Genomic DNA, 23,702 nt, shown 5'->3' with positions numbered 1-23,702 from the left:
TAGGCCTTCAGCTGGGTTTTAGGCATGGGTCCGGAGTACCTTAGGGAGCACCTGCTGCCGGCATCAACTTCCCTCCGCCCTGTGCGCACCCACAGAGAGGGCCTCCTCAGGGTGCCACCAATCAGAGAATGTCGTCTGGTGCCCCCCAGGGGGAGGTCCTTCTCTGTGGGCGCCCCGGAGCTATGGAATCGGTTGCCGTTGAGCTCCAGATGGCGCCCGACCTTCGCTCCTTCCGTCGCGATCTGAAGACACTCTTATTTGAACAAGCCGGCCTGGCCTGATGGGGGATGGGTTGGATTTTTATTGCCATTTTTAATATATGTATTTATTGTTTTTAGTTGGGCACATGTTTAATTTTCTTTTAACTTTTGTATTTTTGTATTTTTTATATATCTGCCCTGTTCACCGTCCTGAGTCCTTCGGGAGAAGGGCGGTATATAAATAAAATTATTATTATTATTATTATTATTATTATTATTATTATTATTATTATTATTATTATTATTTATAAAACCTTTTCGCTTCAGGCCTCCGCCGCCGTGTGCAAAAAAAAAACGGTTCAGTCAGTCAATTTCAACTTCTCGCGGGGGAAAAAAAAGATCTCGCAATGTCAGAATTGATTGAACTTTTTAATCCCACCCAGTCTGCCTTTACCACTCCAGCCATGCCCACCCAAAGGGCCACGCCCACCCGGCACCCGACGATACGTAAGCGGGTTTTGGGGTTGCAGTTTGGGCACTCGGTCTCTAAAAGGGTCGCCATCCCTGCCCTATGTTGTCAAGCAAGAACATCCGATGTCAGCAGCATCGACAGTCGATCTTGGCCCCGGGGAGGGGGAAGGGGGGGTAGGACAAAAAAAAAATCTCCCGCCTTGAATCTCACCTGCTTAATTTTGTTGCGAGAAGTGGTGATCCGTTCCGTGATGCTCTGGTAGGTGCAGATGGCAGTCATAAGTTCGGTGTAGTGCTGAACAATCAACTCGTCCAAATTACGGTCGCATTTTTCGTAGGCCTTCTCCAGCCGAGCCTTCTCGTGTTCTCTGTCCTCAACATTGTCGCTGGTGGACAATGTCCTGGAAAAGAAGGGAGAAACAGCCTTTTCTTTCTATTTATTGGATTTAATTCAATTGTGATGCCGCCCATCTTTACGCCATCCAGAAGGACTGGGGGGGGGGGGAATAGACACGATAGCAGTAATTCCAGTAAGAGTGGGGGAGAGGAGCAACTGGGAATTAAGGAGAAACTTCCTGACAGCGAGGACGATTAATCAGTGAAGTGAATCAGGCTTCCCTCCAGAAGTTGTGGGTGCTCCAACACTGGAGGTTTTTAAGAAGAGACTGGACAAGCATTTGTCTGAAATGGTATAGGGATTCCTGCCTGAGCAGGGGGTTGGACTAGAAGACCTCCAAGGTCCCTTCCATCTCTATTCTGATTCTGATTCATCTCCTCTACAAGATGATTCTTGGCAGCTTCACCCAATAGGTCTAGGCCAGGGGTAGGCAACCTTGGCTCTTTTATGCCTCGTGGACTTCAACTCCCAGAATTCCAGAGCCAGCTGTGCTGAGGGGAGAGGGAGAGGTTTCCATGCTTAGCCATGCTGGCTTAGGAATTCTGGGAGTTGGAAGTCCACGAGTCATAGAGATGCCAAGGTTGGTCTAGACCAGGGGTAGGCAACCTTGGCTCTTTTATGACTCATGGACTTCAACTCCCAGAATTCCTGAGCCAGCCATGCTGAGGGAAAAGGGAGAGGTTTCCAAGCTGAGCCATGCTGGCTCAGGACTTCTGGGGGTTGAAGTCCACCAGTCATGAAGAGGCCATAGTTCCCCCATGCTGGCTCAGGAATTCTGGGAGTTGAAGTCCACAAGTCATAAAAGAGCCAAGGTTGCCTACCCCTGGCCTAGGAGAACTCACCGTGGCCAACTCACCCCGACCGTTTTGCCTCAATCGTCTCAGCCCAGACAACTCGCCAAGGGACAATTCAAGGAGGGATTAACTCAAGAGAGAGGGGCAAGTGAATTGCAGCGGGCTTTGTCTTGGTTTAGTTTTCAACCTTCTCATGTTAAAAGTTCTCAAGGCTGGACTGAGCTGCAATTCTCTTTATCCCTCTTGAATTACCCCGTTGTTCTGTACCAGCCTGCTACCGGCCCTGCAGAAAAGGCAGGGACAACCCCTTTTACAAGAAGGCAAGAGGTTGGAATTACGCCTGCCAAATTTATTGCTACAAAAACAAATAGAACAAGACACGAACCAAGAAACAGGAGCTTTTCAAGCGGTTGCCTTCAGCAAACCAGCCCTCCCACGCATTCCTCCTTAAATACAGTTCAGGACGTGGCTTCTCTCTGCCTCCTTCCGAGGAGCCCCATTGCCTTCCTCTGTTTACTCCTGATTGACTGCCTCCTGCGTCGGGCGTCCTTGAACAGGGCCAGCTGTGGGTCATCTTCATCCATGCTGTCAGGCTCACACAGCTGGGTCTGCGTCGTGACCAGGTGGGAGGGGCCTGGCTGAGGGCTCTCATCAAGCTGTCCAACCCCCTCAGCAAGCTCTTCAACACCCCCCTCCTCCTCCTCCTCTGAGTCGTCCGACCCAACTGCCGAACCCACAGGCTGACCCTGAATCACAACACCCGTTGCAATTTGAGGGCTATCTGTGCACACGAGTTGCCAAGTGCCCAAAGTTTGATCGCGGCACTTCTCAGTGCCGTTGTAACTTCGGACACTTGCTAAAGCAGGGGGCTTCAAACTTGGCAACTTTTAAGACTTGTGGAATTCTGGGAGTTGAAAGTCCACAAGTCATAAAAGGAACAAGTTTTGAAGACCCCTGTGCTAAAGGAAAATAAGTTCAGAACTACTTGCATCTTTTTCTTTCTTTTCTTTCTCTCTCTTTCTTTCCCATTCCTTTCTTTCTCCCTTTTTTCCTTCCTTCCCTTATTTCTTCCTTCCTTCCTCCCTCTTCCTTCCTCCATCCCCCTCTCCCTCTTCCTTCCTTCCTCCCTTCCCTTCCTTTTCCTTCTTGCTTTCTCCTCTTTCCCTTCCTTCCTTCCTTCCCTTCCCTTCCCTTTCTTTTTTCTTCTTTTCTTTTCTTTTCTTTTCTTTTCTTTTCTTTTTTTCTTTCCCATGCACTTTCCCTGCCTGGCACACTATGAGAAAGATTGACACCGTTTATGAGTAATCAGAGAAAGTAGTAATAGGGCCTATCACCTCCCCTGACTTGCCATAATAATCCACCAGCTAGAAGCAAAAGTGGTCTTGCCTATTTCCTTCTCCAGTTCTGCTCTAACAGTTTTGAGCAATCAGTCAAGGGACCTGAAGGGAAAAATCACAAGGTCAAGGTAGCTTTCGAAACCCGTACAATTTGGCTTTCATTTCTAGATTGGTGAAAACAACTGAAGCTCTGTCTAGCTAAGGCTTGGATTCAGTGGAGATGGAGCAGAAAGTGGCAACCAATTGCGGTCAAATTACTAGGGTGTTTTCTTTCGCGCGTTTGTCGGTTTGCGGGTGTGGGTGTTCTTAGTGGTAGCGGCGGCGGCAGCAGCAGCCACCCCGGCACGACGGGATAAATGGGAAAGGGCCTAACAGAGTTACGATAGGCTGACAAAACAGGAAGGATATGAACAAGCAGCCTTAGCGCACTAGATAAATCAATTACTTCGTAATTTCTCCTCCTTGCGTCAACACTGGGCTTTTCAAACATAAAGAACAAGGGTGACGGAAGGTCAGCGCTACTTAGTAAGACAAGCCAACCGGATAAAACTCAGCTGCGTGAAATTCATCTTTCGACGTAATCACGACTTGCTTCAATCGGATAGCTTCATACAATCTAGGGGTCACGCTCAATCAGCAGACCTATGAAGAACATCAAAAATGGCAATCGCAACAGCCCCTTTAATCTGTGTGCAAAATGTTATCTGATCAGGAGAACAGGCTGTGCCCTCAGAAGCCACAGTTGATCTGGAATGCAGCAGATCAGGTACCGATGATCCATCATCATTTTTTTTTCAATTCCGCCTTCATGGTGGCTATAGATAACGCAAGGAGGAGACTATATCTAATGTTCCTTCCTCCGTCTATTGTCCCCACAACAACAAACTTGTGACGTGTGCTGAGGGTCTGCGAGTGGCTGAAGGGTCGCCAGGTCAGCTCCCGGGCCTAAGGTGGGACTAGAATTCACCGTCTCCCGGTGACTGGCCCGAAGTCATGGAGTTGGCTTTCATCCATAAGGCAGGATTAGAATTCACCGTCTCCTGGTGATTGGCCCAAAGTCACCCAGCCGGCTCTGATGCCTTAAGCGGGACTAGAACTCACACTCCCCCTGATTTCTAGACCAAACTGGCCTTCCCTTCCCTTCCATCTTCTCTCATTCTATTCTATTCTGTTCCATTCCATTCTCTCTTCTCTCGTTCTACTATTCCGTTCGGATCGGATCGCTTCGGTTCCGTTCCATTCCATTGTCCCAAAGGTGCTTTTCCAAAAGGCAACTGGACTTTCTTGGTTTGTTTGTTTTTTCCCTTGAAATCGTTTCGCTTCTCGTCCAAAGAAGCTTCTTCAATCCTTGGATGAGAAGCCAAACCTTTTCAAGGAAAAAAAAAACCCAAGAGGGTCCAGTTGCCTTTTGGAACAGCACCTTTGGGATAACCATGATCAGGATGATTGAGAATCTCCACAGACATTCCATTCCATCTTCTCTTTCTGTTCTGTTGTCTTCTGTTCCTTTCCATTCCATTCTCTCTTCTGTCGTTCTCTCATTCCATTCTATTCCATTCCAATCCGTTCCGTTCCCTTCCATTCTGTTTCTTTCCGTTCCGTTCCTTTCTGCTCCATTCCCTTCCCTTCCCTTCCCTTCTTTTTCTTTCCATTCCATTCTGTTCCATTCCATTCCCTTCCATTCCAATCCGTTCCGTTCCCTTCCATTCCCTTCCTTTCTGCTCCATTCCCTTCCCTTCCTTTCCATTCCCTTCCCTTCCCTTCCTTTCCATTCCATTCTGTTCCTTTCCATTCCATTCCGTTCCTTTCTATTCCATTCCGTTCCTTTCTATTCCATTCCGTTCCTTTCTATTCCATTCCGTTCCTTTCCATTCCATTACTTTCCTTTCCATTCCATTCCTTTCCGCTCCATTCTGTTCCTTTCCATTCCATTCTGTTCCTTTCCATTCCATTCCATTCCATTCCTTCCCATTCCATTCCGTTCCTTCCCATTCCATTCCATTCCATTTCGTTCCTTTCCATTCCATTCCATTCCATTCCTTCCCATTCCATTCCATTCCTTCCCATTCCGTTCCTTTCCTTTCCATTCTGTTCCTTCCCATTCCATTCCGTTCCTTTCCTTTCCATTCCGTTCCTTTCCATTCCATTCCGTTCCTTTCCATTCCATTCCTTCCCATTCCATTCCATTCCATTCCGTTCCTTTCCAATCCGTTCCTTTCCATTCCATTCCATTCCATTTCGTTCCTTTCCATTCCATTCCATTCCATTTCGTTCCTTTCCATTCCATTCCATTCCATTCCATTCCTTCCCATTCCGTTCCTTTCCTTTCCATTCTGTTCCTTCCCATTCCATTCCGTTCCTTTCCTTTCCATTCCGTTCCTTTCCATTCCATTCCGTTCCTTTCCATTCCATTCCTTCCCATTCCATTCCATTCCATTCCGTTCCTTTCCAATCCGTTCCTTTCCATTCCATTTCGTTCCTTTCCATTCCATTCCATTCCATTTCGTTCCTTTCCATTCCATTCCATTCCATTCCATTCCTTCCCATTCCGTTCCTTTCCTTTCCATTCTGTTCCTTCCCATTCCATTCCGTTCCTTTCCTTTCCATTCCGTTCCTTTCCATTCCATTCCGTTCTTTTCCATTCCATTCCTTCCCATTCCATTCCATTCCATTCCGTTCCTTTCCAATCCGTTCCTTTCCATTCCATTCCGTTCCATTCCTTTTCATTCCATTCCATTCCGTTCCTTTCCATTCCACTCCATTCTGTTCCCTTCCTTTCCTTTCCATTCCCTTCCATTCCATTCCCTTCTCTTCCATTCTTTCTTTCTTTCTTTCTTTCCATTCCATTCTGTTCCATTCCATTCCATTCCTTTCCATTCCATTCTGTTCCATTCCATTCCATTCCTTTCCATTCCATTCTGTTCCGTTCCTTTCCTTTCTATTCCATTCTGTTTCTTTCCAATCCATTCTGTTCCATTCCATTCCATTCCTTTCCATCCCCATACACACTTTTACTCTGCGGGGCATTGCTGATCATCTGTTTCCAAGTAAAATTCAAGACGTCCACTGTCACCTTTAAAGAACTTGGTGGGTTCAGGACCTGAGTATCTTTGGGATAAGATCAGGTAGAAGACGCTTCCAAGTTCTTCCTTTCACCTTGACAGACCTCCGAGACGAGTCTTTCCAATTCCTGCTCCCTCCCTTTCCCGTTCTCTGGAAATCTGAATGGCCCTAACCTGACAAGACTTTCGGAGAGCCATTAAAACTCACTATTCCAGCAGCCTTTGGGCCAGATGGCTATAAAGTGATCCCACTGGTAGTGTGGTACTTTGGATTTCATTCAGTCTGACAATGTCATTGGCACAGAATGGCAAGTTAGCTGCTTTCGGTTTGATTTTTTTTTTAATCTATTCACCATTGTTAAGTGAATCACTGCAGTGGTTTCAGTTAGCCACACGGCTGTTAAGTGAATCTGGCTTCCCTCATTGACTTTGCTTGTCAGAAGGTCGCAAACGGGGATCACGTGACCCCGGGACACTTCAACCGTCATAAATATGAGTCAGTTGCCAAATGTTTGAATTTTGATCCCAGGTTTGTAGAGATGCTGCAACGGACATAAGTGTGAAAACGGTCATAAGTCACTTTTTTTCAGTGCCGAGGTAACTTTGAGCGGTCACTAAACAAACTCTAGTCAGTTGAGGGCTACCTGTACTACACATACAGTGATAAGACTGGTGTGTAATCAAATTAGAATTAGAATTAGAATTAGAATTAGAATAGAATAGGAATGAATAGAATAGAATAGAATAGAATAGAATAGAATAGAATAGAATAGAATAGAATAGAATAGAATAGAATAGAATTAGAATTAGAATTAGAATAGGAAATGGAATAGAATAGAATAGAATAGAATAGAATAGAATAGAATAGAATAGAATAGAATAGAATAGAATAGAATAGAAACTGGAATGGAATGGAATGGAATGGAATGGAATGGAATGGAATGGAATGGAATGGAATGGAATGGAATAGAATAGAATAGAATAGAATAGAATAGAATAGAATAGAATAGAATAGAATAGAATAGAATAGAATAGAATAGAATAGAATAGAATTAGAATTAGAATAGGAAATGGAATAGAATAGAATAGAATAGAATAGAATAGAATAGAATAGAATAGAATAGAATAGAATAGAATAGAATAGAAACTGGAATGGAATGGAATGGAATGGAATAGAATAGAATAGAATAGAATAGAATAGAATAGAATAGAATAGAATAGAATAGAATAGAATAGAATAGAATAGAATAGAATAGAATAGAATAGAATAGAATAGAATAGAATAGAATAGAATAGAATAGAACATATGGAATGGAACGGAACAGAACAGAATAGAATAGGAGCTGGAAGGCACCTTAGAGGTCATCTGGTCCAGCCCCCTACTCAAGCAGGAGGAGGTCCCATACCATCTCAATTAGATAATTGTCCAGTCTCTTTTAAACATTTCACTAATTTCAATCTTATCACTTTCATGCTCACGTGAGATTCTCGGTGGCAGGGAAACGCAAAGTGGTGTCACTCTGTTACTTCCTGCAAAATATGCCCCTTTACAGGGGGAGGAAAAAAATCTAGCAATCTCAAAATGTACCGTATATATTTTTTTAAATAGGCCTAGGAAAAGCCTGCTTGCATCCATCTAAATTAGGCAGATCCAAATATAATAACTTTTCACTTTAAGGCAAAAAAAAAGAAGTTTAATATTCTTATTTTTGCTGACCCTGCAGAAATATCCTTGAAGGGCATCTCGACACGCATTCCATTAAAATGTTCATGAGGAAAATCAAGAAAATATTTGCCAAGGAAGGGAGGAAGAAGAAAAAGAAAAAAGCATTCTAAGGAGAAAAAAACCTTTTGCTCCGAATCTATTGAAGTGGATACAGCAAACAAAAGAGAAGATAATCCGTTAATATTTAATTGCCCACGTGTACACACAGTAATAAGCTGGAAATCACATTTTTATGCTGGGTGAAACTCCTCTGCAGTTAATATCTTTGTTGCTGGTCCAAAACTGCACTTTATCAAGGGCAGAGCACAACAGTTTTTAAAGCAGAGGTAAGGTACCTGTCTTATCCACAGTAAAACTTTCTGAAAGAGAGCACAAAGGCAAGATTAGCCCTTTTCCCAAAGCCGAGCAAAATGCAGCACAGACTACTGACCGTTCCAGGATTGGCCAGGGCAGGCATCCCATAACGATACCCGCTAGAAATGATCTTTCAGAAAGATAAAAAAAAAGATAACGTTTGTGAATCCTCCAACGCAGGGGTCTTCAAACTTGGCCCTTTTATGACTTGTGGACTTCAACTCCCAGAATTCCTCAGCCAGCATACGGTTGCCACGGTTGTCAAGTGAATCACTACAGTTGTTAAGTTAGGGACACGGTTGTTAAGTGAATTTGGCTTTCCCCCATTGACTTTGCTTGTCAGAAGGCCGCAAAAGGGGATCACGCGACCCCAGGACCCTGCAACTGTCACAAGTACATGTCAGTTGCCAAGCCTCTGAATTTTGATCATGTGACCATGGGGGGGGGGAGATGAAAAACGGTCGTAAATCACATTGTTCAGCGTTGTTGTCATTGTGAATTGTTGTAAGTCAAGGTACTACTTGTATGGCTTTATGAGTTGTGTGAACTCTTGATTTATTTATGTCGCAATTTTTTTTCTCCATTGCCGGCAATGGGGTGGGCGCGGTTTCAGCATGACGCATCTGGCCCGTGGGCCGGCAGTTTCACACCGATTTATAGCGATTCTTCATCAGTTTTTTTTTTTTAAAAAAGGATATTCTAAAATTGTAAGCCAAAGCTACACTAAATCTTAAGGATAAGATGGGCATGGCTCCTACCGTGTTTCCCTAAAAAATAAGACCGTGTCTTATATTAATTTTTGCTCCAAAAGAAGCATTAGGGCTTATTTCCCGGGTAGGGCCTTTATTTGGGGAAATACGGTACTAAACGCATCCGTCTGGCTGACGATGTTAACTGGGGCTTATTTTGGGGATGGGGCTTATATTACGAGCATCCTGAAAAATCACACCAGGGCTTATTTTCCAGCTGGGTCTTATTTTGGGGGGAAACATTTATTTTTTTTAATTTTAATTCCATTTATATCCCGCCCTTCTCCGAAGACTCAGGGCGGCTTACAAGCTTAGCAGTAGCCTTCATTCTATGTATATGCCTGCTTATTAGGGCTTTCACACACACACCCCCAAGCGGCATTATTACAAAGTCAGCTTAATTGCCCCCAACAATCTGGGTCCTCATTTTACCTACCTGGGAAGGATGGAAGGCTGAGTCAACCTTGAGCCTGGTGGGACTCGAACCTGCACTAATTGCAGAAGGCTGGTGTTACTTAAGGAGGCATTAGCCCACTGCTCCACCAAGGCTGCCCAATGTGGTCGTATGTTGTAAAGTCATAAAATGGGTCAGTTATTTATTTTTATTTATTTATTTTAATTCCATTTATATCCCGCCCTTCTCCAAAGACTCAGGGCGGCTTACAATCTAAAGCACAAATCAAATGTGCTTAGCAGTAGCCTTCATTCTATGTATATGCCTGCTTGTTAGGGCTTTCACACACACCCCAAGCGGCATTATTACAAAGTCAGTTTATTGCCCCCAACAATCTGGGTCCTCATTTTACCTACCTGGGAAGGATGGAAGGCTGAGTCAACCTTGAGCCTGGTGGAACTCGAACCTGCACTAATTGCAGGCAGCTGGGGTTACTTAAGGAGGCATCAGCCCACTGCTCCACCAAGGCTCCACATAGTATCAGACGACGTTCTGATAGTCAATGAAAATCTGATTACCTGTTTAGGCCTTGGGATAAGGTAGCGATGGCCCTCTGTAAAATTTCATTTTTGTTTGTGTGGTTCTTTTCTTTTCTGGAGGCACCTTTTTTCCCCTCATCACTTCTATTTTACTAATCGATATTCGTATAACTTAAAGCAAGGAGACCCCAACATTTTTTGGCTCCCAGGAAAGGCAGGGAGGAGGGAGAAGATGGGTTTTGCCAGTGCAACCTAATGCCACGCAGGCGCAAAAAACCCGCTTTGCTCGCCCCTTGTGTGGCCCGGATCCCCGTGGGCCCTGGACCCGGGTGTCGGGGCCCCCCGGTGAAAAGCACCCAGAATCACTGAGAGTCAGGAGTTTTGAAAATCTAGCTAAATAAAATAACGAGTAATAAAAATTACGGCGATGCCTAACAGGAAGTTCAACCAAGCCGGCCGCCCTTGGTTTCCTTTTCCACCACTAACGATTTGTTGTTGTTGTTGTTAGCTGCAAAGTCGTGTCCGACCCATCGCGACCCCATGGACAATGTTCCTGAAGACCTTCCTGTCCTCTACCATCTTCTGGAGTCCATTTAAGCTCACGCCTCCTGCTTCAGTGACTCCATCCAGCCACCTCCTTCTCTGTCGTCCCCTTCTTCTCTTGCCCTCCATCTTTCCCAGCATGAGGCTCTTCTCCAGTGAGTCCTTCCTTCTCCTTAGGTGGCCAAAGGATTTGAGTTTCCAGTTCAGGATCTGGCCTTCTAAAGAGCAGTCAGGGTTGATCTCCTCTAGGACTGACCGGTTTGATCGCCTTGCAGTCCGAGGGACTCGCAGGAGTCTTCTCCAGCACCAGAGTTCAAAGGCCTCAATTCTTTGGCGCTCAACCTTTCTCATGATCCAACTTTCACTGCCATACATTGCAACTGGGAAGACGATGGCCTTGACTATAACGATAACTATAACTAACGATGCATTTAGGTCAATTCTGGGTCCTTGTCACAGACGTAACCCTTTGTGACCCAGCCGCTTTCGATTTCACAGGCCCGCTCTGATGTATATCTCTGCTTCTTGCCTTGGTTTTTATTTCAGTCATCGGCAGGCAACGGGGTGCGCTGATGAAAGTTAAGCCGCAACTGAAATGCACGGTCAGAACGCGATCGCAGGGGGCCGCTCTCGGCTCTGGAGCAACCACTGGACTTTATTTCTGCCTTTTGCATGCCAAGTAAAGAGCATTTTTCCCTAAAAGCTGAATCGAACCAAATAAGTAACTATCAATATTTCAGGAGCATTTTAGTGTTATTTTGCGGGGGGGGGGAGGGGAGAAAGGGGAGGGAATGAAAAGCGGAGAAAAATGGCAAAATGGTAAGGTAGCTTTCCCAGTCGTTTGCAGAACAGAGAGCTTGCCAAAAAAAGTAACGTTGCAACTGCTTAACTCATCACTGGGTCAGTTCTTCAGATCTTATGGAACCTTCTTGTGCAATCTTTTTCTCCTCCTCCTCTTCTCCCCCTCCTCTCTTCTTCCTTCTTCTTCTTCTTCCTCTTCTCCTTCCCTTTTTCTTCTTCCTCTCCTCCTCTTCTCTTCTTCTTCCTTCTTCTTCTTCCTCGTCTCTTCTTCTTCCCTTTTTCTTCTTCCTCTCCTCCTCTTCTCTTCTTCTTCCTTCTTCTTCTTCCTCGTCTCCTCTTCTTCTTCCCTTTTTCTTCTTCCTCTCCTCTTCTCTTCTTCTTCCTCTTCTCCTCCTCCTCCACCTTTCTTCTTCCTCTTCTCCTTCTCCTCCTACTCCTCTTCTTCTTCCTCTTCCTCTTCTCCTCCTCTTCTTCTTCTAGATTTCTATTTGACCTTTCATTTGTACAACTCAAAGCGGTATGTATATATAATGCTCCATCCTCTGGTTTTCTCTGGAATAATAACTTTTTGAATTGGGCAGGGCTGAGAGAGCACAGCAGGCTCAAACATAACCAGTCAGCTTCCACACCTAAAGGAGAATTTCGTTTCTAGACCAACATCTTTCTTTTTTTAATTATTTATTTTATTTATTCATTTTTCACATTCCTGAACTGTTCACAGACGCTCAGCAAGTGACTCGTATTTACGATGGTTGCAGCGGCTCGGGGTCACATGATCCCCTAACTAAGCCTAAGCCATAATAATAATAACTCTAAGCCTAAGCCATAATAATAATAATGATGATGATGATGATGTTGTTGGAAGGGACCTTGGAGGTCATCTAGTGCAACCCCCTGCTCAGGCTGGATTCACTGTACCACTGCAGACAAAAGGGCTGTCCAGTCTCTTCTTAAAACCTTCCAGCGTTGGAGCATTCACCATTTCTGGAGGCAGGTTTTTTCCACTGGTTAATTGTTCTCAATGTCAGGAAGTTTCTCCTTAGTTCTCTAGGTTGCTTCTCTCCTTGATGAGTTTCCATCTGTTGCTTCTTGTCCTGCCTTCGGGCACTTTGGAGAACAGCTTGACTGCCTCTTCTTTGGGGCAGCCCCTGAGATACTGAAAGACTGCTATCATGTCCCCCCTCGTCCTTTTCTTCATTAAACTGGACAGACCCAATTCCAGCAACCGTTCCTTATATGTTTTAGCCTCCAGTCCCCTGATCATCTTTGTTGCTCTTCTCTGCACTCTTTCCAGAGTCTCAACATCTTTGGTCACATCTTGGTGACCAAAACTGGATGCAGTATTCCAAGTGTGGCCTTACCAAGGCCTTGTAAAGTGGTATTAACACTTCATGTGATCTTGATTCTATTCTCCTGTTAATGCAGCCTAGCAACGTGTTGGCTTTTTTGGCAGCTGCAGCACACGGCGGGCTCATATTTAAGTGATTGTCCACTAGGACTCCGAGATCCCTCTCACAGTTGCTACTATTGAGCAAGGTACCACTTATACTATACCTGTACATTTGGTTTTTCTTGCCTAAGTGTAGAACCTTACTTTTTTCGCCATTGAATTTCATTTTGTCAGACAGCGCCCAGTGTTCAAGTCTGCCCAGATCCTCCTGTATCTTAAGCCTATCTCCTGGAGTATTGGCTATTCCTGCCAGCTTGGTGTCCGACAACTAAAGTCAATGGGGGAAGCCAGATTTACTAAACAACCATGTTCACTTATAACTGGGTAAAATCGTAAAATGGGGCAAAAGTCACTGAACTATTTTGCTTAGCAACGGAACGTTTAGGCTCGGTTTTGGTCGTAAGTCGAGAACCGCCTGTATAAGCTCTTGCTGTGTCATCCGTCATCTGTAAGTACGAGAGAACTAACGGCAGTGAAGAAGCCTTCAAATATGCAGCATGGACTGCTTGAATGGGTTTTCTGTGGATTTCTTTAATTATTAGATTAAATAACAGGGGATGAAGGCGGAAAGGCTATTTGAATCGTGCGGCACATTAATATTTTAACTCCACACAGAGAATGGAGACTTGGTGATAAAAAAAAAATAAAAAAAATCCTTGAGTTACAAAGCAGCAGAGGTCTAATTTAAAGTTCCCAGCAGAGACATAATTATTTAACTGAAAGTTCCCTTTGTCTTTTAGAGTTTAATTTCCACTCGACTCAGCATCATCTATCAGAATCTGATATCTTTGGAAGGCACTTATTTGTTTGTGGGGTCCCTGGTGCTCTCTGAGCTTGGTGGTTTTGTGACCCAACTAGGTAACATCATCAGTGCTAGAAGGGGGTTTGCAGACAGGAGGAGGAGGAGGAACAGGAGGAGGAGCAGGAGGAGGAGGAGGTCTATGGGGTCCCTGGTGCTCTCTGAGCTTGGTGGTTTTGTGACCCAACTAGGTAACATCATCAGTGCTAGAAGGGGGTTTGCAGACAGGAGGAGGAGGAGGAGGAGGAGGAGGAGGAGGAGGAGGTGGTCTATGGGGTCCCTGGTGCTCTCTGAGCTTGGCTGTTTGCTTGCAGACATTTCATGACCCAATTAGGTAACATCATCAGTTATAGAAGGGAGGGGGTTTTCAAGGAGGAGGAGGAGGAAGAGGAGGGGGAAGAGGAGGAAAAGGACTGTGGGATCCCTGGTGCTCTCTGAGCTTGTTTTCTTGAAGACATTTCATCACCTAACTAGGTAACATCATCAGTGCTAGAGGGGGGGTTTGCAGAGAAGAAGAAGAGGAGGAGGAGGTGGAGGAGGAGGAGGAGGACGACGACGACGACTATGGGATCCCTGATGCTCTCTGAGCTTGGCTGTTTGCTTGCAGACATTTCAATACCCAATTGGGTATGTGTAGTTTAACAAAGAGAAGGGTGAGGGGTGACATGATAGCAATGTTCCAAATGATGACCTCCAAGGTCCCTTCCAACTATTACTACTACTACAATTATCATTATCATTATCTATCATTATTATTATTATCATTATTAATTAGGTAACATCATCAGTGCTAGAAGGGAGTGGGGTTTGCTTCTTTCTACCACTGCTGACATTACATCGTTGGGTCATGAAATGTCTGCAAGAAAACCACCAAGCTCAGAGAGCACCAGGGACCCCCACAGTTCCACTCTGAACTATAAACATTCTCTTCTGTGATACTTGCTTGTTTATTTAAAATATTTTTATGACCATCCATTCTTATGTATGAAAGATTTGAAAAACCAGGCCTAGCACTGAGTTTTTCTTTGCTTTGCCTGTCACCCATAAAAGAAAAACTCTCTTTGAAATTGTGAATTTTTCTACAATTGCCACTCATGACTACAAAAAAATTACATCTCTAGGTAGAGGTGACATTTGGAAGGCAGGGTGAGCGTTCTCCTCATCTGCACACACTGACTTCAGAAAGCAGAAATCTTATTTCAAGAATATAATCGAAATGCTATTTTTAAGAACAAGTCCCCAAAGAAATTACCTAAAGCTTCTGGCAGTTCTTAACCTCAAAATACATATTTTATAATATATTCTAAAATCCCACTGTAGCAATTTCAAATGACTGAAGAAGAGGAGGGGGGGAAATAAGCTAGAAGATGCAGGAGATAAAAGGAAATAACATCACTTAGTGGTTTAACCAAAATACACAACACATTGTTTCATTTGGGTTTGGGGCTTTTTTTTCCTTCTCATTTCGCTGAGTATACTTATTTAAAAGAGACATGAGAAGGATGCATTAAAAAAAAGCAAGCACGCTTGAAAAGGCCACGGACGAAAGTATCTCACAGAACAAAGAAAAACCCTTTGGAGAATCAAGGCGCGCGGGGAGAAATAGCAGCTTGCGCCTGATGGACCGTGAGAATTGCCCATATCAGTAGCAGGAACGGAAGTGACTAGAGGCAACTGAAAGCAAGATAAGACATCCTATTATTAAATACAGTACATTGTGTTGTTTAAGTGTTCCCTTTATTTTTTTGAGCAGTATGTTTGTGTGTGTGTGTATATATATATATATATATATATATATATATATATATATATATATATATATATATATATATATATATATATATATATATGTATATATGTATGTGTATGTATATATATATATATATATATATATATATATATATATATATATATATATATATACACACACACATACTGTATATATATATATACACACATACTGTATATATATATATATACATACTGTATATATTTGTTTTCTGAGATTTTCGCGGGTGCCTGTATGTGGATCCTTGGTTTTTCGGGTTTTTAAAAGGGGTTTTTCTTTGTTCTGTGAGATACTTTCGTCCGTGGCCTTTTCAAGCGTGCTTGCTTTTTTTTAATGCATCCTTCTCATGTCTCTTTTAAATAAGTATATATATATATATATACTTTAATTCTTTGTTAGTAATTTACACAAATATAGGAATTGTCCGGTGTGACTACTGCCTGTTCGATAGCCTTCAAGATAGGCTGAAAACAGGAAATAAAGATTTGCCCCATGTTTGGGGCCTAGCAAGGTAATCTAAAGAGTTAACATTTGAAACATATCTTCCCTTGTAGAAAAAAAGCTAACAGAGCGAGAGAGACCTTGTGGCTTAGAGGCAAATAACACTGCCTCATATGCAATCAGCCCATGGTTCGAATCTCAGAAGGGTATGGCTGACTGATGACGACTAATAAGTCAGAAATGCATCTCAGTTTCCCTTTAATTCTTTGTTAGTAATTTACACAAATATAGGAATTGTCCGGTGTGACTACTGCCTGTTCGATAGCCTTCAAGATAGGCTGAAAACAGGAAATAAAGATTTGCCCCATGTTTGGGGCCTAGCAAGGTATATATATATGATGTATGTATATATGTGTGTGTGTGTATATATATATATATGTGTGTGTGTGTGTGTGTGTGTATGTATATGTGTGTGTGTGTGTGTGTGTGTGTGTGTGTGTGTATACACACACACATATATATACATATATACATATACATATATTTTATTTATTGATTTATTTAATTCAATTTATATACCGCCCTTTTCCCGAAGGACTCAGGGCGGTTTATGTATATACATATACATATACATACACACACACACACACACACACACACACACACACACACACACATATATAATGTAGCAATATGAAGTTCTCGAACTCCAGGAAGAATATAAAACAGCTGTTTATTGTTGAAATAGTAAAAACAATAAAAACAACTATTTACAAACCTAAAACAACCTAGCTTTTGCTGGTCCACTGCCAGCGTCATCAGGGTAAATGCTAGGGCGCAGGTCTGCAACCTGCGGCTCCGGAGCCGCACGCGGCTCTTTCAGCCATCTCCTGTGGCTCCCAGTCTTCTGCTGTGTGTAGTCCAAAAAAAAAAAAGTGGGACTAAAAAAGTTTAATCAATCAATTCAAATATGCAGGGTAGGTGCATATCTCGCCTTGGCTCCACTCTTCAGTCAAACCTTGTTCTGCGCATGTGCGCATGTATGCGCATGTGCACACATTTTTTGCGGCTCCCAGTTTTTCCTTTTGTGAGGGAACCGGTTCCGAGTGGCTCTTTCACTGTTTCAGGTTGCTGACCCCTGATGGAGTTTGTTTATAAACCTTGTTGACTCAGTGCCCTGCCCATGATCGTGTGATAGGGCTGCCTGTCCCAACTAACCATAAATATCCTAGCTGTCCTGCATCATATGTGTGTGTGTGTGTATGTGTGTATGTATGTATATGTATATATGTATATACATGTGTGTGTGTATATATATATATACACACACAAACACACACACACACACATATAGAGAGATGGAGATAGACAGACAGACAGATAGATAGATATAGATCCACCTTTATTATTTTTTTTAAAAGAATGGCATATAACTAGTTACAATTCAATTCAATGGGAACGACTTTCAGTTTAATGTAAATACTACTTCAGCATCCGTATATAGGATTTTGGGGGTTAAGTGGGGTGTCAATTTCCTTACTTCCTTTCTGCAAGTTGAACTTTCCAAAAGAAACAGCGCAACAAAATGCAGACAACAAAGCGTAAATTGTGACATTCAAAGCGCCTCTCGGTGACAGAATCTGGAGCCACGGTCTCAAGAACCATCTCATTAAGCGGCAAGCCAAGTTCCATTTTTCTTTCTTCCCCAGTTTAATTAAGGCCGTGGAAGTTTTCCGAAGGCAACCTTTTTGGTCCGAAGCATGTTTAACTGGGGAGAAAAATCAGCTGCCTTCAGTGGGGCTCCCTCCAAAACAAGTGTGCGGAACGGTGCCTGCTGTCTTAATTGAAGAGAGAAAGCGGAGAAGGCAACGTACACACACTCACTAATTTAAAGTTTCTGACAAGTCCTCTCCAAGCGATAGCATTTGCTAAATGCCAGCTGCCTTGTTGCAGGATGCCAAAAACTACTCCGTCCAGATACGGACAAAACAAAAGGTTAAAGAATTAGTAGGAAGCGAGGGGGGGAAATCAACAGAAGTACACAAACTTTTTACCCCATTCGAGTCTAAAACACAGAACAGGAAGTCCTCGGGTTATGGCAAGAATGAAGTCTACCCGTCATAACTCAAACAATCGAGTAACAGAGTTGTAAGGTGACCCCGGAGGTCTTCCTAGTCCAATCCCCTGTTCGGTCCAATCCCGTTCAAGCAGGAGACCCTACACCAGGGATGGCGAACCCAAAAACCGCCAACGCCCTGGCCCAGCTCCGCCCACCCGCAGGGCCACTCCCCGCCTCAGATCAGCCAGGCGGCCCAGCGGCACCGTGGCAGCCACACCCTCCACCCGCGGACCACAGCATCAACTGCGCGCAATGGGGCGGGAGGGTGGAGTCTTGTCACCACTGCCCAGCTGCCAGATCCTTGGCTGTGCCGCTCCGGACGGGACACACTCGGGGGTGACTCTCCTGGGGGGAGGCTGCTGGTGAGGAGGGGTCCGTGGGTGGAGGCGGGGCTGGGGCGATGGTGCACGTACCCACAGAGAGGGCTCTTTGTGCCGCTTCTGGCACGCATGCCATAGGTTCGCCACCACTGCCCTACACCATTTCAGACAAATGGCTGTCCAGTCTCTTCTTAAAAACCTCCGGTGTTGGAGCATTCACAGCTTCTGGAGGCAGGTGGTTCCACTGGTTAATTGTCCTCACTCTTAGGAAATTCCTCCTTAGTTCCAGGTTGCTTCTCTCCTTGATGGGTTTCCATCCGTTGCTTCTCGCCCTGCCTTCAGGGGCTTTGGATTAGAGGTGGACCCCTTCTTCTTAAACTAGACCAGGGGTGTCAACCTCACGACGTCACGTGACGTGTCGCAACTTTTTTTGCCATTTCCTGCAATGGGGTGGGTGCCATGACGCATCTGGCCCGCGGGCCGGCGGTTTGACACCCCTGAACTAGACAAACCCAGTTCCTGCAACTGTTGATTGTAAAGTGGGTCGGTCACGTGACCGTCCTGAGTTTACAACCTTTTTTTTTGCAGCGGTCGTAAAGTGAATCGCTGTGATTAAGAGAACCAATGCTTTGCTACTGAGCGTGCTTTTGCTGAAAACTGGAAATTCTTGTATTCCATCAAGGAAAACATGAGCTCTACTCCTGCTTTTTGGCATGAAAGTCAGCTGGGTGACTTCAGGCCAGTCACCAGGAGATGGTGAGTTCTAGTCCCGCCTTAGGCATGAAAGCCAGCTGGGTGACTTTGGCCCAATCACCAGGAGACGATGATTTCTAGTTCCTCCTTAGGCATGAAAGCCAGCTGGGTGACTTTGGCCCAATCACCAGGAGATGGTGAGTTCCAGTCCCACCTTAGGCATGAAAGCCAGCTGGGTGACTTTGGCCCAATCACCAGGAGACGGTGAATTCTAGTCCCACCTTAGGCATGAAAGCCAGCTGGGTGACTTTGGCCCAATCACCAGGAGATGGTGAGTTCTAGTCCCGCCTTAGGCATGAAAGCCAGCTGGGTGACTTTGGGCTAATCACCAGGAAACAGTGAGTTCTAGTCCTGCTTTAGGCATGAAAGCCAACTGTGTGATTTTGCGCCCAAGTCACCCCAAGTCACTGCTCTTTAGAAGGCCAGTTGTGGGGAAAAAGAATAAGGATAAGGGAATATTATGTATATTTGCTGTCTTGAGTTACTTATAAAGTAATAAAGGCAGGATAAAAATCTTTAAAAAAAAAAAACCAACAGGGAAGCAGAACAAGAAGTTGAGCTAACCTGCCCGACAGCTTACGCAAAAACAAATAGAGATGGAATGGAATTGGGAACTTTCAGTCAGATAATTGTCCATTCAGGACATTAAAACACAAAGAAAAAACACTCTTGCTTTCATAATCAATAGGATTAGAGCAAGAACAGTACTCGGTTACAATGCAACGACAGCATCAAACAGACTTTGCAGATAATCCTTTAATACGACAATTATCCAAGTTTATGCTCCACCCGGTAATGCAGAAGGGAAAAAAACAAAGTTGACGACAGGAGCTGCTTTTTGTATGAATCAAGTCAAATTTGATATTAACAGAAGAACACAAAAGGAAGATATATGATGCTTCGGACCGGAGACCAAAATGGATATTTAGAAATACAAAGAAGTGGAAAAGTACTGGCATCTTATAGCCTAGAAAACTGAAATGAAGCCTGACAACTTATCTGTTTCTGCCAACTTGATGGTTTCTTTATGGCTCAAACAATTTTCTAATGACCAAGCAACAAGTACCTGTCAGGTTTCCAACATATGGGCTTTCCAAGTGACTCTGAGGCATTGTTTACCTTAAAAGTCCTTTATTTAGCCTAATACACCGGCAAATGCTTGCTCGAAAGAGGCTGGAATCTGAAATCTCTGCCCCTTGCACAATATATTAAAACACAATTCTCCACCTTTCTAATTTTTGTCATTAATCACATTCTCCAATTAATTTAAAGAGTCAGTTTCCCTTCTGTTAGAAGAACCGCCAAAGCCTTATCTTCTTTAGAGAGACAAATGGCCTTGAAAGTGCATTCCTACTCTTCCCTCCTCCCAACTTTAAACTAAAGCAATACACAAGTCTTAAAGCCTGCGAGAGCCTTGGACTGCAAGGAGATCAAACCGGTCGGTCGCAGAGGAGATCAACCCCGGACTGCTCTTTAGAAGGCCAGATCATGAAGTTGAAGCTCAAATACTTTGGCCACCTAATGAGAAGGAAGGACTCGCTGGAGAAGAGCCTCATGCTGGGAAAGGTGGAGGGCAAGAGAAGAAGGGGACGACAGAGAAGGAGGTGGCTGGACGGAGTCACTGAAGCAGGAGGCGTGAGCCTAAATGGACTCCAGAAGATGGTGGAGGACAGGAAGGCCTGGAGGAATGTGGTCCATGGAGTCGCGATGGGTCGGACATGACTTCGCAGCTAACAACAAAAGCAATACACAAGTTTAACATATGAAATAGCTACTTCTTCATCTCTTGTCAAGCAATAACATTCGATGTTAGCAGCGCTGACAAGTACCTTTATGGACATTGCTAGATGGGAGTAAACAGAAATCAAATTGACTATAATACTTGATATACGGAGACATGGCCAGAGGCGGACAGTGGAACAGATCATGAGTTCCAATTTAAGCTAAAAAGAAGGAGGAGGAGGAGGAGGAGGAGGAGGAGGAAGGCTAACCAGTCTTCAGGATATGATCCTGAGCAAAATTCACTTAACAGCTGTCTTGCTGAGCAATGGAGAGTTGAGGCTCAATTGTGGTCATAACGGAAGGACCAAAAAACCCTGTGAATAAATAAGTGAATTCTGTTTTCACTTTGTCGTTATGGGGTACCAAGTGTAGAATAAGGAGAAAAACATAAATACGTTTCAACAGCTGTAGAATCAGGCTGCAGCACAACAACATTGACCAACGGGAAGGGGGGGGGGGTTCTGAATACTTTCTGAATGCACCATATATACCACTCCACGGGGCTTTGCAGCCCTCTCTAAGCGATTTTACAAAGTCAGCCTGTTGCCCCCACACACACACACACACAACAAGCAATCTGGGTCCTCATTTTACCAACCTCGGAAGGATGGAAGGCCGAGTCAACCTTGAGCCGGTCAGGATCGAACTGCCGAAGTGCTGGCAGTCAGCAATCAGCAGAATTAGTCTGCACTACTGCATTCTAACCACTGCACCACCATGCATTCAACTGTAACATACATTTATTTGTTTCTCTGTTTAGCGCGGGGGTCTTCAAACTGGGCCCTTTTATGACTTGTGGACTTCGACTCCCAGAATTCCTCAGCCAGGCACGCGTGCCTGGCTGAGGAATTCTGGGAGTCGAAGTCCACAAGTCATAATAGGGCCCAGTTTGAAGATTCCTGGTTTAGCGTATGGCACGTCATACCTGGACTAGCAACATAAATTAACATTTCAACTAGATTAGGGGAACCCGATAAAGTTTAAACGTTAAAAAGATCTGCGTTCAAACAGCAATGCAACCTCATGGAATACTTTTAGGAAAATGGCAATCCCAGAATGTTTAGTTTTCCCACGGGGGAGGGGGGGAAAAACACACCCCATGCAGACGTTATCAAGCCATAATAGAGGCAGAAGACGGTGAAAGGGACTGGCTCCAGGTTGGCCAAGTTGTATACACTAACCCCCTCATTTATTCAAACGACCTGCCTGCCGCATACATATTAAGAGAAATGAGAATGGAAAATATCAGCGTTGCTTCAAAAACTGGGGACAAGAAAGCCTCAACAGCCTGCTACGCTTAACGCCGCTCTTCTTTAAGAAAATGTGCTGAAAATGCAAAAGATTTGCAAGCACTCGTAATAATAATAGACGAGGATTTGACAATAATAATAATAAAAAGTCAAGGGGCACAATATGAGACAAAGACGAAATATAAGGAAGGCCAAACTATTGACGACAGGCAGGGCAACCAGCCTTAGGGCGGTCAATAAAGATATTAATGCAAAGACAGGCGCTGCTTTTTAGGGATGATTATAATGATCAACAATAAAGGAACGGAGGGGGGGGGGTCAGGAAACAGACTGCCGACTAGCAGGTGGCAAGCAGCTAGGAAGGTCTTGAAAAGAGATGTTCCCCCTACAGGTAGTCTTCGACTTATGACAGTTTTCTTAGTGACAGTTCAAAGTGACAACGCCACTGGGAAAAAAGGGACTTGTGATCATTTTCCACACTTACGACCGCTGCGCCATCTCTGCGGTCACGCGATCAAAATTTGGAGGCTTGGCAACTGACATGGATTTATGACGGTCCCAGTGTCCTAGGGCCAGGGGTAGGCAACCTTGGCTCTTTTATGACTCGCGGACTTCAACTCCCAGAATTCCTCAGCCAGCATGGGGGAATCTATGGCCTCTTCATGACTCGTGGACTTCAACTCCCAGAATTCCTCAGCCAGCATGGGGGAATCTATAGCCCCTTTATGACTCGTGGACTTCAACTCCCAGAATTCCTGAGCCAGCCATGCTGTGGGGAAAGGGAGAGGTTTCCAAGCTGAGCTGTGCTGGCTCAGGAATTCTGGGAGTTGAAGTCCACGAGTCATAAAAGAGCTGAGGTTGTCTACCCCTGAACTAGAGGGTTGTCAAGTTGTGGGAACTGGGTTTGTTTAGTCTAGTGCAGGGTTAGGCAACCTTGGCTCTTTTATGACTCGTGGACTTCAACTCCCAGAATTCCTCAGCCAGCCATGCTGAGGGGAAAGGGAGAGGTTTCCAAGCTGAGCCAGGCTGGCTCAGGAATTCTGGGAGTTGAAGTCCACGAGTCATAAAAGAGCTGAGGTTGCCTGCCCCTGGCCCTAGGACACTGGGTTTCCTTCCTGAGCAGGGGGGTGGACTAGACGACCTCCAAAGTCCCTCCCAGCTCTGTTATTCTGCTCTATTACCCAGTTGGGTAAAATAAAACACCTGCAAGAAAACAATCAAGCTCAGAGAGCGCCAAGGACTCCTCAATATCCTCTCTTCATCCAGTGTTTGCGTATATGTTTGTTTGTTTTTTTATAATATTTAATTCTTAACATAGATTTTTATACGTTTTATATCAACGGTGTTTTTTTTTAAATAAATCTGTGATTTCTATTCAACTCTTGCGAGCTGCCTAAAGTTGCTTCTGGTGAGATGGGCAGCTGTACACATTCAATGAATAAATAAAAAGAAACCAAGTTCAGAACTCTTTAGGCGAGGATTTTATCCTGGGACCTTCGAAGGGGAGTCAAAGTTGAGCTTTGAAGAAGCAGGATAGAAAAAGCACTCTGTGACTGAAGGCGACTCTTGAGTGTATCGTAGGGAGCCGAGGAAACAAACAAATGGAGCATCAAAGCGTTCTTATTCGAGGCA

At 44.3% G+C, this 23,702-nt stretch overlaps 2 protein-coding genes across 12 annotated transcripts in view; one reads left to right on the top strand and one right to left on the bottom strand.

Moving 5' to 3' along the window:
• LOC310642411 (uncharacterized protein) overlaps window positions 1–6,790 on the top strand; it is a 155,232-nt gene extending 148,442 nt beyond the window's left edge. Inside the window, exon 2 of the mRNA XM_083366110.1 lies at window positions 4,034–6,790. Coding sequence (XP_083222236.1) covers window positions 4,552–6,303 — 1,752 coding nt within the window. The 5' untranslated portion in view covers window positions 4,034–4,551 and the 3' untranslated portion in view covers window positions 6,304–6,790. The remainder of the gene's footprint in view (window positions 1–4,033) is intronic.
• Window positions 1–23,702, bottom strand: part of EXOC4 (exocyst complex component 4) — a 733,833-nt gene that overhangs the window by 690,711 nt on the left and 19,420 nt on the right. For 9 of the 11 annotated variants that reach the window (XR_014492900.1, XR_014492901.1, XR_014492902.1 and 6 more), the window contains exon 2: window positions 883–1,072. The exons of 1 other annotated variant lie outside the window; for it this stretch is intronic. Coding sequence is in view for 6 of the 10 variants with exons in the window: in XM_083366085.1 (XP_083222211.1) it covers window positions 883–1,072 (190 nt within the window). In the remaining 4 variants the exon portion in view is untranslated. Of the gene's footprint in view, window positions 1–882; window positions 1,073–2,247; window positions 2,272–23,702 lie in introns of those variants that run through there. One more of the 11 variants, XM_083366088.1, reaches the window with a different exon arrangement.

The sequence above is a fragment of the Vipera ursinii genome, assembly GCF_947247035.1.
Source record: "Vipera ursinii genome assembly, chromosome: 6".
In the NCBI taxonomy this organism is placed as follows: domain Eukaryota; kingdom Metazoa; phylum Chordata; class Lepidosauria; order Squamata; family Viperidae; genus Vipera; species Vipera ursinii.
This window is presented reverse-complemented; position numbering and strand designations above follow the sequence as displayed.